This window comes from Etheostoma cragini, chromosome 11 (assembly GCF_013103735.1).
Source record: "Etheostoma cragini isolate CJK2018 chromosome 11, CSU_Ecrag_1.0, whole genome shotgun sequence".
Classification (NCBI taxonomy): Eukaryota; Metazoa; Chordata; class Actinopteri; order Perciformes; family Percidae; genus Etheostoma; species Etheostoma cragini.
The window spans coordinates 29,085,126-29,098,609 of record NC_048417.1 but is presented as its reverse complement, the minus strand read 5'-3'; the positions used below and the strand labels follow the sequence as shown (position 1 = coordinate 29,098,609).

At 42.4% G+C, this 13,484-nt stretch overlaps 1 protein-coding gene across 1 annotated transcript in view; it reads right to left on the bottom strand.

Moving 5' to 3' along the window:
- gli2a (GLI family zinc finger 2a) overlaps positions 1–13,484 on the bottom strand; it is an 89,472-nt gene that overhangs the window by 25,930 nt on the left and 50,058 nt on the right. Inside the window, exon 4 of the mRNA XM_034885609.1 lies at positions 3,938–4,143. Coding sequence (XP_034741500.1) covers positions 3,938–4,143 — 206 coding nt within the window. The remainder of the gene's footprint in view (positions 1–3,937; positions 4,144–13,484) is intronic.

Here is a 13,484-nt window from a genome sequence, read left to right as displayed (position 1 = left end):
GAGGGAAGGGATACCACATTCCCGCACTTCTCTGGTGTTGTGTATGCACTACGTTTGACAGGCTGAAGTCATACACAGGGTGCAGGTGCACGCAGATGCACGCTCATAATGCTGAGGAGGGCTTAACGCTGCATGGGCTCAGGTAATATTGACCTAAAATGTGTTAACACCTGCGCTACTGAAGCCACATTTAAAAGTGTCAAGAACTATGAGCGTAAGGGATGGATTGGTTTTCCTTTTTTCCTACATCTTACTGTGCCTCTATCCCCCCTTTCCCCCATTTCCTGCTCTCCCTTTCTCCCCCACCGGGGAGGGGTGTGTGGGCCGATGGTGGATTAATATGCATGCTGGTGGAAACGGGGGGAAGAGGGGGTTGGGATCATTGGTTGGGGGCCAAGTGGGATATTGAGGGAGCAAAAACCTCAGCCTCCCCCACCCTCACATACACATTGGCGCACACATAACCACCAAAAAAATCTGGATCCATCAGAACGTGTTAGGCCATGGCTGTGGTAACAGTGCACAGGCAGTGTGTTTGTGCTCCCGCGGCAGCCAGCCGGCCATGTTCCCTTCGTTTCTCCACGGCTGCCAGATCACGTTACCACCTCAGCAGAGTCACATTAGTTTCAGAGTGGGACCTCACCCATCCTAACACAGAGGATGACAGCTACGCCTCCAATGGTCCTGACAAAAAGGCACACTGGTAAAAAGCTGTTTTCACCCCACCCAAACACAACAGTGATAGTGAAATAAGACTAAAGCAGTGTCTGAATTCACTCCCTCGTCCACTCACTACCCCCGATAACGCAAGGCAAGGCAAGGCAAGGCAGCTTTATTTGTACAGCTCATTTTAGCAACAGGGCAATTCCAAGTGCTCCACCCAAAACAGTTAAAAAAACAGTAGAAAAATACAAAGATAAAACACAAGAATAAACAGTTAAAAAATCAAACAGATAAAACACAAGAGTAAAGGTTACAGTGCAGCGTCTAGTTACTGGGAAAGGCTGAGCAGTTTACTTTAGGAGAAGTACATTGAGATTTTGGACTATATAGTACACACATTTCCCAGTGTAACAAAAAGGCTGTGTGCTATATATGGTAAATAGACACAGGTTCAGAGTCTGCTGCCATGCTAGTGGCTCTGCGGGGCTCTACTGTACGTGGGTACAGTGGTGTTTTGAGCCATATGCTAACATACTGTAGGTGACAATGCCAACATGCTAATGTTTAGCAGGAAGAATGTTTTCTATGTTCACAGATGGGAATGTCATTAGTTTGATGGTTATAAACTAAGGGAATGGACCAATCAAGATGTTGACCTGACGATGGTGAAAGATGGAAAGTTAAAGAGTCAGTTCCACACTAAAATTTGAAATGACATACTTTTTCTTTTACATACTGTGTAGTACTATTTGTCAGTCTAAATAGTTTTGGTGTAATTTTCCCAGTGTTGGAGATGTCTGCCGTCTCTCCAATATAAAGGAACTAGATGGCACTCAGCTTGTGGTGGCGCAAAGCCCCAAAAAACACATTTCAGAAACAGCAACGTCTCTCTGCTGACATTGTGACCCGGTTCCTCAAGACAACCCATAGACCTGGTTGTGAGCATATGAAACTATTGTGAAAAGAAAATAGTTCCATGAAACTGCTCAGAACCTTTAAAAGGGGCACTGCAGTTATTAATTCATCCTGAGGGGAACATGAGTGTCGTTTGATGTCACAATGAATATGTTATTCCACCAGGGATCATGATTATCGATATATAGTAGAACCAACACATTAGATTTACGTAATGCGTGGAACAGTGGTTGCACCCGGGGGTTTTAGCAGTTAGGGAACAGTAGGTACTGTACACGCAACAATGCAATAAAATCAAGCTTCACGGCATTATGGGTCATGGCCCAAAACACCCACAATCTAATGCTAAATATATGTGACTATGTACATCAATAATAATTCCATCTGTAACGTTCATCAACGTCTTAACGTCTACTCAAAGTAAATATTCATGTAAATATATATGTATGTATGTAAAAAAAAAAGAGTAAAGCCATATTGCGAAGTTTCTGTCTCCCCCCTGAGGAAGTCTAAGGAACGACAACAACACTGTCAGCGCTTCCACAAGCCTACCCCCCGCCCCTCCTGCACACAATTACTGTAATTACCAAGGAGGCTACAGAGGAATAAAAAACATTATAGAATCTTTTTTTAATTTTCAGAATGCAAAAGTCACCGGACGCCACAATCTGTTGAACATAGTCTTCCTGAGAAATCCAGAGAGAGTTGTATGGAGCTGACAATGAATTACCTTTGTAGCAACTCATTTGACGATGGCTTCAATGTAACGGACATTCATTAATATCAAAACGTTATCTACTAAAGCGTTAAGTACATTTTAACGCTTACGTGTGTGCAAGTTTCTAGTAATCTTCCAGCATTGAGTATTCCTTAAACAGTTAGTGTTTTACACGGCTGGCCCCCAGGTATCCCTATCAGAGGGTTTACATGCGCTCCACTGAGCTCCGCCGTTATTTATGTTCTGCAGAGCTGCACAGGGCCCTCCATTTGGTGCCATACTTCCTTGCTTTACTTTATCAGTGACAGCATCTCTTCCGCATTGCTTCTCTTGAAAGGCGGGAGGCACTACTTGCCAGCAGCGTGTGCTTGGTGATTTATCGGTGCTGGGTGCAGGCCTGTGGCTCCTCACTTCTCCAACCTGCTGTTTGAACAGGGGGAGCGAGGACAGGTCTGTCGTCGTGTGAACTCAATAGTTTAGTCATGTTGTTTTTTTCTGTGCTGATTTCCATGGTTTCTCTCCTGCTCAAACACAAGCACTCACATAATGTATATACATATATATATATATATATATATATATATATATATATATATATATATATATATATATATATATATATATATATATATATATATATATATATATATATATATATATATATATATATGTGTGTGTGTGTGTGTGTGGTGTATACACACACAAATTCACACACACAATCGAGCAGGGAAGTTGTCCGTACCGCAAAGTATCCCGGATACACCTGCAAATCACCAGCATGCATTGCACACACATGTAAAAACACTGTAACATGCTCGATGAAAGGTGTGCTTCAGTACCTCATGTAGTGGAATGTGTAAGGTGTGAGAGTAATTATCGCCGTCAGTTAAATAATCAACTGTGTAAATAAGAGTGTGTATGCGGTGAGCTGTGGCCAAGCAGACAGAGTTGGTTTCTAGTGAACAAGAAACTTAAATTCTGAACCCGCTCAACTCTAATCTCACCTCCTTCATGTTAACCGGTCAAAGCAGCTGCAGAATAGGCGTCATGCGAAAGATTTTCCAAATCACTCACTGTTTGTTCTACTTATTATGAACACCGCATACGTCATAAGAAGACTAAGCAGTGTGTGGGTTTGAGAGTGTTTATGGATGAACACCTCTGCCTGGGCATTGGAAGTCATTCACATATTATATCACTCCAGTGGGAGTACTGCTGATCAGACTGGAGGGCTTTGTCATCGCGATATCAACTTGCACACGAAACATTAAAGCTGCGAAGTATCGCAAAACACACTCAGAGATCTTTTGTGTCAGTTGAAAGAGAACATCAGTAGAAAACTAAACTTTAAAAACTAACTGCCATCTTTTTTTTAGTGGTGCCTTTGATATTCAATTCAATGTTCAAAGTTTGTTTTAGCAAGGCACTGAAAGCAGCAGTAATGCAGAACTGAGTACACTTGGTTTGAAAGTAATATAGGTATCCCGGTATTAAACAACGTTCACATGTCACATATCTTCTTCATATTCTCATATTTTCTTTAGCTCTGGTATTAGCAAAACAGAACATGTACATATTAGATAGATATCAGAGTCAATATCTTGGTGGTGCTCCAACGCCACAACGTGGGGTGAATCTTACCTTCAGCAGGGCTCAGTCCTCGGGCGGCTGAGATCATGGAGAGGGTGGGGCTGCTATGCACCGAGCGTAGGTAGTGCTCCATGTGGGGGCTGACATAATGATGCGGAGGGCTGAACGGTGAGTCACCCGTCCCGGGCGCTGCATGGGGCGACAGACGGATCAGGGAAATGTCTGAGATAACTGGGCTGCCCGTCAGTCCTGGAGGTCTGTGAAGACGGAGTAAAAGTTAGAGCAAAGAAGCAAAAAGAGGGAGGATGAGGGTCAAAGATGAATAGAAAGACACAGATTGTGGGAGATGGAGGGAGTGGAGACCTCCTGTCTGATGACTTGCATTGTGCTGTTATCTTCGTGATGGATCTTCATTGCTATGTTCATAGCCAAGCCTTAGTCCTGTTATTCCACAAAGTGTCTGCAGTCTCAATCCACTTACACCCTTTTCCCCGCTCCAGTCCCACAGCTAATACATAATAATCCCCTTTTGTTCACTTTGCCTATTAGGGCCTGGAGCTACAGACAAGTCGAGACCAAGGGCTTTTGACTCTTGAGACTACCAGGAAGTGTTTTCTGTGTCTGTTTGGGTGGGCAAAATGACAGGGTCTCTTTCACATCAGGTATTACACGTGTAAGATAAGAGAAGGCAACCGGATGCTCAAAGCCTTACAATAAGTAGCTGCCTGAAGCCACCAAGAAAAGCCAGAACTTCTACTTTGTACAGTAAATGTGTCTGCTCTGACAGGTTATCAGCGGCTCTGCTTGCAGAAACACAGACACACAGAAACACCTCTTTAGGTGTCGTAATACTCAATAGCCCCAAGGGGCAGAACTCGAGATAAAATTGTCTGCTGGCCGCTGGCAGTGGCACAACCCTTTAAAGGGGCGCGCGTACTTATGTCAACCTACTGAGCTTTGGCTCCCTCGGTGTGTGGTAAGAACACCTGGTACAGATTGAGCCCTCAGAAGGACTCTGGAGCGGGAGGAACCATGACTAATAGAGGGACGGTTGATGACTGAGTGGAGTTCTAAGGGCTGCCCTCAACAACGGAGATTCTCCGCTGGGACACATGCAAACACGCCCCTTCATAGAGATATGCTTTAGTTTCTTTGAAATCAGTCATTCACGCTGAAAAAAGCATAAATAATTACTAATCAAGAAAAAAAATCTCAGTCGAATTAGACCAAATGACTAATGAGTCGACTAAACGACCAAGCAAGAGCGGCCCTAGTTTTTATAATATATTATATATAGTATTTTTTATATATACTATGTACAGCATGTAGGTTGTAGATTTTATTTTTACAGTATAAAAATACATTCTTTTTCATTTCTCTCAGTATATATTTTTAGTAGTAGTGGTATTTTTTATTGTTGCTATTTTCTAGTATACTTTTTGTTTTTCTCTGTATGTGTGTGTGTGTGTCAGTATATATGTACGTAGGTTCTGATAACTCTGCTGCTTGTAACACATAAATTTCCCAATTTGGGATTAATAAAGTCTATTTATCTATCTATCTATCTATCTATCTATTTATGTATTTATCTATCTATCTATGTATCTATCTGTCTATCTATCTATCTATCTATCTATCTATTTATGTATTTATCTATCTATCTATTTATGTATCTATCTATCTATCTATCTATCTATCTATCTATCTATCTATCTATCTATCTATCTATCTATCTATCTATCTATCTATCTATCTATCTATCTACATTGCTGTTTTAACTTTTCCTAATAAATTGCCAATGGACAGTGACTTGATGCCCTCGAGTTAAACAGACATGTAGAAAACATTGCTGTTTACTTCATCCAGGAGAAAGGAAGTATACCCAGAACACAACACTTTTACAAGTAAAGACTGGTTCGGTAACGTCTTGGAGAGATAAGATGGAAATATTCCCTAACTGACAACAATTGATATTTTAAAATGACATAAGGAAAACCAAAGAATGAGTGAATGATGGAATGCATGAAGTCAAAAGCACATGAGAAACCTAGGACCCCATAAGCCATTGCCTTCATGAAAACCAAAGTAAAATAACTAGAAGGCATCAGTAGGGCTGGATATCGGTACTCGACAACTTTAAAGTATGGACCCATCTAACCCAGTACCAACCATTAAAGTATGGACCCATCTAACCCAGTACCAACCTTTAAAACATGGGCCCATCTAACCCAGTACCAACCATTAAAGTATGGACCCATCTAACCCAGTACCAACCTTTAAAATATAGGCCCATCTAACCCAGTACCAACCTTTAAAGTATGGACCCGTATAACCTAGTACCAACCTTGAAAGTATGGACCCATATAACCCAGTACCAACCTTTAAAGTATGGACCCATCTAACCCAGTACCAACCTTTAAAGTATGGACCCATATAATCCAGTACCAACCTTTAAAGTATGGACCCATCAAACCCAGTACCAACCTTTAAAGTATGGACCCATATAACCCAGTACCAACGTTTAAAGTATGGACCCATACAACCCAGAACCAACCTTTAAAGTATGGACCCATATAACTTAGTACCAACCTTTAAAGTATGGACCCATATAACCCAGTACCAACGTTTAAAGTATGGACCCATCTAACCCAGTACCAACCTTTAAAGTATGGACCCATATAACCCAGTACCAACGTTTAAAGTATGGACCCATATAACCCAGTACCAACCTTTAAAGTATGGACCAATATAACCCAGTACCAAGTAATATCGAAGCTTATCCAGCCAAACGACATCCTTTGTGAGCCCTAGATCTTGAAAATAATGGCTATTGTTTTTCTTCTTTTCTGGCAGCCAATCACTGCAAGCGTTCCTTGATTAAAAATGCCGTGTGGTCAGCCCTCTACCTCTTTAACTATAACACATACAGCCAGTGGTGTGGTGAAGTCGTGCACCGTGTATTTGAGTTGGCAGTTCAGCATGTCAAGATGCTTCCATTCACATGATGGGTATCCAATAAAGTAGGAAACAAGGTCTTTAATGAAGTACAAATAGGTATCAGTATCACTATATTAAAGGGTATTGGAACTGGTATTGTTTTTTTTTTTTTTATGAAACCAAGCCCTAGTCCTAAATCAATCTCTCTTCAGAAAAAAGGAGGAAAGCAAGACAAAGGGTTGAGGGTAATGAACCTTAAATGGAATGAGCAGACTAATGACTCACTGCATGCTGTCAGTGGTAAAGAGGAGTGCCTTGCACAACGAGCCTGAGCACCAGATGAGTCAAATGTTTGGCATCATTTCACTGTCAGGTCAACATTTCAAATCAAAATGTTCAATTCTTGCTGCCATGTTTATTTCTACTTTGAATTGAGAAAATGTAGTGACTTAATGCTGGCGCTGTTGGAAAAAGTCCAAGATTACACACTACTAACTCCAAATCAGTCCATCTCATGATTGGGAGAAAGTTTTGTAGAGCATACAACCACAGCAACACTCACATGCTGTCATCCAAATAACAGAAGAGTTGTCTTTATGAATGCCTAAGAGCAAATGCTGTTTAAAGTGACAGTAAAGCAGTAAAGCAGTGTTTATATGTGTGGTTTGGATTCTTGGCAGCAACGACCGCATACGCAAGAAAAGGGTGGATGGAATGGTGGATCTAAAAGGCTGCTGCCATGATTCATTAATGGTATTTCATGAAATATGGAGATTAGTGTGTGAACTTCTTAGGGCCATCCAAACATGTGTGCCTTTGGAACAGAAGCATTTCCAGGTAATCTCTACACCTCTGTTATTGTAGTATTACCATGTAATAAAATAGAAACAGGCATTTTGCACCACTGATTCATGGTTATTACACAGAAAACACCAGCCGTGTTTCCAGGGAAGACGTCACAAGATTAAACATAATTTGTAAAGGAAAAATTTGGAACATAAAGTGTGGATACATTTTAGCATAATAATCTGGTAATTACCAATTTTAAATTCCAAGAAGTTTGATCTAATTTGGAAGGTATTACCCTGATAGTAGCCTATAATACTGGGAAAACATCAACATATATTACCCAAATATCATGTTAATAATATTAATATAGCTATATTACCACTACCCAGATATACATATGTTATCATCAAACCTGTTCCTAGTTATTAGCGTGGTAATTGCATGTTATTACATCTGTCATCTTCTTATCACCTTAATACCCCAGTATTACATCTTATTACCGTGATATATTACCAAGTTATTACTTTGTAAATTACAAGTTATTACTTACCCCACTATTAGCATCTTATTACCGTGGTGGAATGTACGGGGCTACCACCTTCTTTCAAATGATGTCCCTTTGGATTTTGTCCAAAGATGTTTGTTCATCCTTCCTCTTTTTTATTGTCAGAAGACCAATGACCAACAATGACATGAAAACGTAAATGTTGCATGCACCTGCCAAACTAGTCTACCTAGGTAGTCTACCTAAGTCCAGTCCACCTTCATTAAATGCAAACGGGTAATTTGGACAATGTAACTTGTTCAGGTCCTTTAGCAACTGGGGAATATAGAAGAAAAGGACAGATTCTTGGCGTCTGTGTATCGTTACAGTATTGCCACAGAATATATCGCAATGCTGTGCTGCATTGATTTACCCCCCTGCTCTAGTGGAATGAGTGCAATGCAAGATTAAAACTGAAAATAGATGTCTTAAGATCAGCAAATAGTGGATAAATATATTATATATTTCAGTATACATCTGAAAATAAACCCACCAGGGGTGTTGAATCATTTGACACTGATGAAATGAGTGTGATTGGTCCAGATTGTAGTTACTGGCTTTGGCTTTTAAAGGTGGGCTTGAGACGCCCCCCCACCAGAACCCATCCTCCCTTCAGAGTTTCCCTGCTCAGTCTCAAATTCAGTGTCTCTGTGTGGACGCCAACCTGCACCCGGTCCGGCCCTGCCCAACTGCAGGCCGAGCCAACCAACCCAGAGCCTCGGCCATCGCTCCATTTCCAGTAAGCGGCTGCAGACTGCTGGCCTTGTCTGAGGGCCAACTTTCTGCCGTCAGGCCCAGTCTTGCCCTGCAAACAACCATAAAGAGCCCTCTGTTCTGGGCGGGAGGGAAGAAGTGAGAAGAAACAGACGCTCCATACACAAAAACACGCTTCCCTCAGACCGCCTCCAAGAAGCATACAGAGAGCTTGGCAGTGCCGCCTCAGATTAGTGTTGGTGCTTCACTGAAGGACTACCTGGGCTAGCTGGCACTGCTGCTGGCTCTCTTTTCCTATCAGACCGCGGGCGCAAAGCGCATCAACCTAAATCGCACACTGGGATTCCCAGCATTTAGCTCAAGATTCGAAATTCAAAATCCTTTATCAATCCCACAATGGGGGAATTCACACTATTGCATCAGCGAAGGATGGGTGGGGGGGGGTATACATACAATACATCAATATAAGTAAAGAGAATAATTAGTCAAATGTGTTTACAATATGGCCGGATATCAACCTGTTCTCCCGATGAACACTTAAAAATGGACGTTTGGACAGTGGGCGTCTGCGTTTGATGCGGCGTGTGTAGAACGTACCGGAAAGAGCAGCATCTAGACGGGGTTTAGTAGTATGTAAGGGGGGATATCCTCGTAGGGGGGTTGGTCGGTGGGGTGGATGGGTCAAACACAGGACTTTCATCCAGGAGAGGGGGTTATATGGCGTCATATAACACCAAGCGTGACGCTAAAGGAGACGACCAAGAACGTGTTATATGACGCTAAAGGAGACTACCAAGCGTGTTACATGACGCTAAAGGAGACCCCCAAGCGTATAATATGACGCTAAAGGACACGACCAAGAACGTGTTATATGTCGCTAAAGGAGACTACCAAGCGTGTTATATGACGCTAAAGGAGACTACCAAGCGTGTTATATGACGCTAAAGGAGACGACCAAGCGTGTTATATGACGCTAAAGGAGACGACCAAGCGTGTTATATGACGCTAAAGGAGACGACCAAACGTGTTATATGAGGCTAAAGGAGACTACCAAGCGTGTTACATGACGCTAATGGAGACTACCAAGCGTGTTATATGAGGCTAAAGGAGACAAGCAAGCGTGTTATATGAGGCTAAAGGAGACGACCAAGCGTGTTGTATGACGCTAAAGGAGACGACCAAGCGTGTTGTATGACGCTAAAGGAGACGACCAAGCGTGTGTTATGCATATTTGAAGCCAAAGCCAAATTCCAATATAAAAATGCTAGAATATTAAAAAAAGACAAATTCACTAAGATTGTTCTCTACTCTTTAAAAGGTACATTCTTCTTTTTCTTTCTGTCTGAAAATGCACTGTGATGCAATGTTTGAGTGAGCACATTTTATTTCATTTATAAATAAAGTAAAAACAATAATATTAGAAATGTCTGCCTAACGTGATGCAGGAACCTGTTGAGCATATTTAATCTTTACCTCCGATTCTTTGATGATGGCGATAATGCTAATGGATCACAGTGCGTGCCAGATGTAATTTACTTTCAGTTTCATGAGTGTGTGTGTAGTCAGAAAAATACTGCATTTTTTAAATAGAGGAAGCTGGCAGTATTGCATACTTTTTGTACTGTCACCACATCTCCCTACAAGGCTCAAATTATAAAATATTACCAGGCTCATCCTTTAATACAAATTAAAACAGAATGTCACTGGAGATGTGAGCCACCCCATATTGTGATATGAACATCTTTAGGAAGAAACATAGAACTTCAAGTGTGACCTTGATTTAAAAAAGAAGTTTGAAAATATTTTCATATATGTTATTATCATAACCATAATGTCCCTCTCTATGCTTCACCTACTAAAACCACTTTGCAAAATTTGACTTCAAACCTGTAACAACAATGGTTATTTGTTTCTTGGCCCAGCGTGTCGGCACACATCACTCCAGCTGCAGTAAATCACTCCAGCGACCATGAGTGTGTATGAGGCCTTGATAATGAGGGGAAATTTACTGCGTTTGGCTGTCGGGAGGCTGCAAATAATAGTCCCGTCTGGCAGGTACCATTATTGAAGCCTTGTCGATCCACCCTGTTTCTGACAAGATGTTACTTGAAGTTTGTGTGTTTTCCCGAGGCTCCGGTCACACAGGGTGAATGGGAAGCTCTTATCTCTCAGAGCCTGTCTCTTAATTAGTGGCTCACATTTAAAGAAAGTTCCATCATAGCGGCCTGGCCTGTTGGAAACACTATCAAGTGTGCTGGCATGCGGTTGAAAAAAAATCTAAAGTCTTTATCTCTGCCAAATAAAAGTGGCAGGAGTTGGACCTTGGGAGGATGAATCTTGAAGAGAAACAAGGATAGACTGAAGGATAGGGAGCCAACGTGCTTTCAACTGGGTAATTGCTATTTGTCTCTGTGTTCTGTACTGTGTGGTTACATGCTCTCTGTTGTTCTATAGTTGAAACTTTGCTGTGAGAAAAAGTGATTTGGACATGGCGCAGCTTGTCGAGCATATGAGTAACCCTGTGAGTTAAGTCCATACCACGGTGCACGAGCATTTGAAACATGGTCGAGTGACACTTCATTCCAACTAGTGCATCTCATTTAGGAAGTTATTATGTACGGTTATGTATGTAGCGCCTTTCTAGTCTACTCAGAGTGCTTTTCATAGTGCAGGAACCATTTCCCATTCACACCCTGTGGCCGAGGCCGCCGTGCAGGGGGCCTCCTGCTCATCGGACATTTACAGCATCGGGAGCAGTTTAGGGTTCAGTGTCTTGCCCAGGGACACTTCGACATTAGCCTACAGGGCCACCAACCTTCCGCTTGGCAGGCGGCCCCTCTACCTGGACCACCCCAATAGAGCTGCAAAGATGAACTGATTTGATTTGCTATCCAATTAGTTGTTTTCATATTCAATTAGAGTCATTTTCTTATGAAAAATAGTTCAACTCCTCCTATTCAAGCTTGTCAAATGTGAATATGTTCTAGTTTCTTCTCTCCTCTGGGACAGTAAACTGAATACATTTGAGTTATAGGCAAAGCAAGACATTTGAGGTTGTCATCTTGGGCTTTGGGAAATGCTGATCCACATGTTTTACCATTTTATAAACCGAAAGACTAATCCATCCATCAGTAAAGTTATCCTCAGATTGATCAACAATGACAATAATCGTTAGCCATAGTATGGGTCTTTTTGCCACAAGATGCTGCCCATGTGACCTGTTTGCCATGTAAGGTGTTAAAGGTACACTCCAACTACAAGTTCACTTTCTTCCTTTCTGTCCGTCTGCCTGCCTGCCTCTCTGCCCTCCTGGCTGACAAACAAGTTAGAATTTGCCCCTCTGGCATTTTCCCTACTGGCTCGGGGTTGGATGAATTATGATGTGACACACTCCCTTCTGTACTTCTGGGCAGCCAAGGCGATCAAGATAAATCACCACGCTGCCCCACAGGGGACAGGCTAAGATCCTGCCTTGGTTGTTTTTGGGGCCCCAATCAGGATGCTGAGGATTTGGACACAACTTGATACTGTGCTTGCTAAGAAGCAAGGACTGTGTACAAAGGAGGGGCCCAGTAGAACTATGTCAGCCGATGGTTTGATATACCTAAATGTGACGGGATTACAAAGAGGGTCATTATCCATTATTTGTCACATACTATTTAGTCTTTTTTTGAGTGCAAGATAACTATGTTTAAACCGTGCGATATACCGTGATCATTGCAGTCGACTGATTTGCATCTTCCCAGTCATTTGATTGATTGGTCCCTTGTCTTTACAGCAGCACATTCCTGGCTGTAACTCAGGGAGCATCCCGATTCAAACATGAGCCGTGACGATGAGCTGGAGCCTACTGGCAACAGCATAAGACAACAATATGTCGGTCAAAACCACTGACAACCAATCATCAGACTCGACAATCTGCCCACCCCCACGTTCCACCCCATCCTCCACCCTTTTCATTTTAACCAAAGCAAAACAATGAAGGGGAAAAAACAACATCAAGCTGAATGTCTGATCTGTAAACTGTATTTAATCAACACATTCCGTGCTGTGGGGCTGTGGGCCTTGGACGGGCTAATTGCCTGCTGAGTGGGACCACATCTGTTTGTGTACAGGGGCGGCGTAGGCCACAGCTCTGCCACACAAAAACCTTGGGCATATTTCGACTTCTCAGTGCTGCAATTTGCCCCCCCCACTGCTTCCCGAAAAGCATAAATACGGGCTGTGGAATGAGCGGGGGATTTGTTTTTCTCATCCGTTGCGTTGTCGTTGAGGTTCTGGGAACGGAAGGCTGGATTTCGGATGCTAATTACCCGGTCAAACATGCTGGCACGGCGGCTGGCTTTCCTGGCTTGTGGCTTTGCACAAAAGATGGCCGACTCCACAATGTCCACAATAGAAGTTCTACGGTCTTATTTGGCCTATTTTGCCCACGTTGTCTTTGCTGTCATTAAAAACAAAAAAACCATGTTTAACATGTAGCATACTACGGCTATTATTTCATTTTCGTTTCACGCCACGCTGACGCTCACACCACCCTCACGCCACACCACGCTCATGCCACGCCACGCTCACGCTCACCCTCCCGCCCACACCACACTCCCGCCCACACCA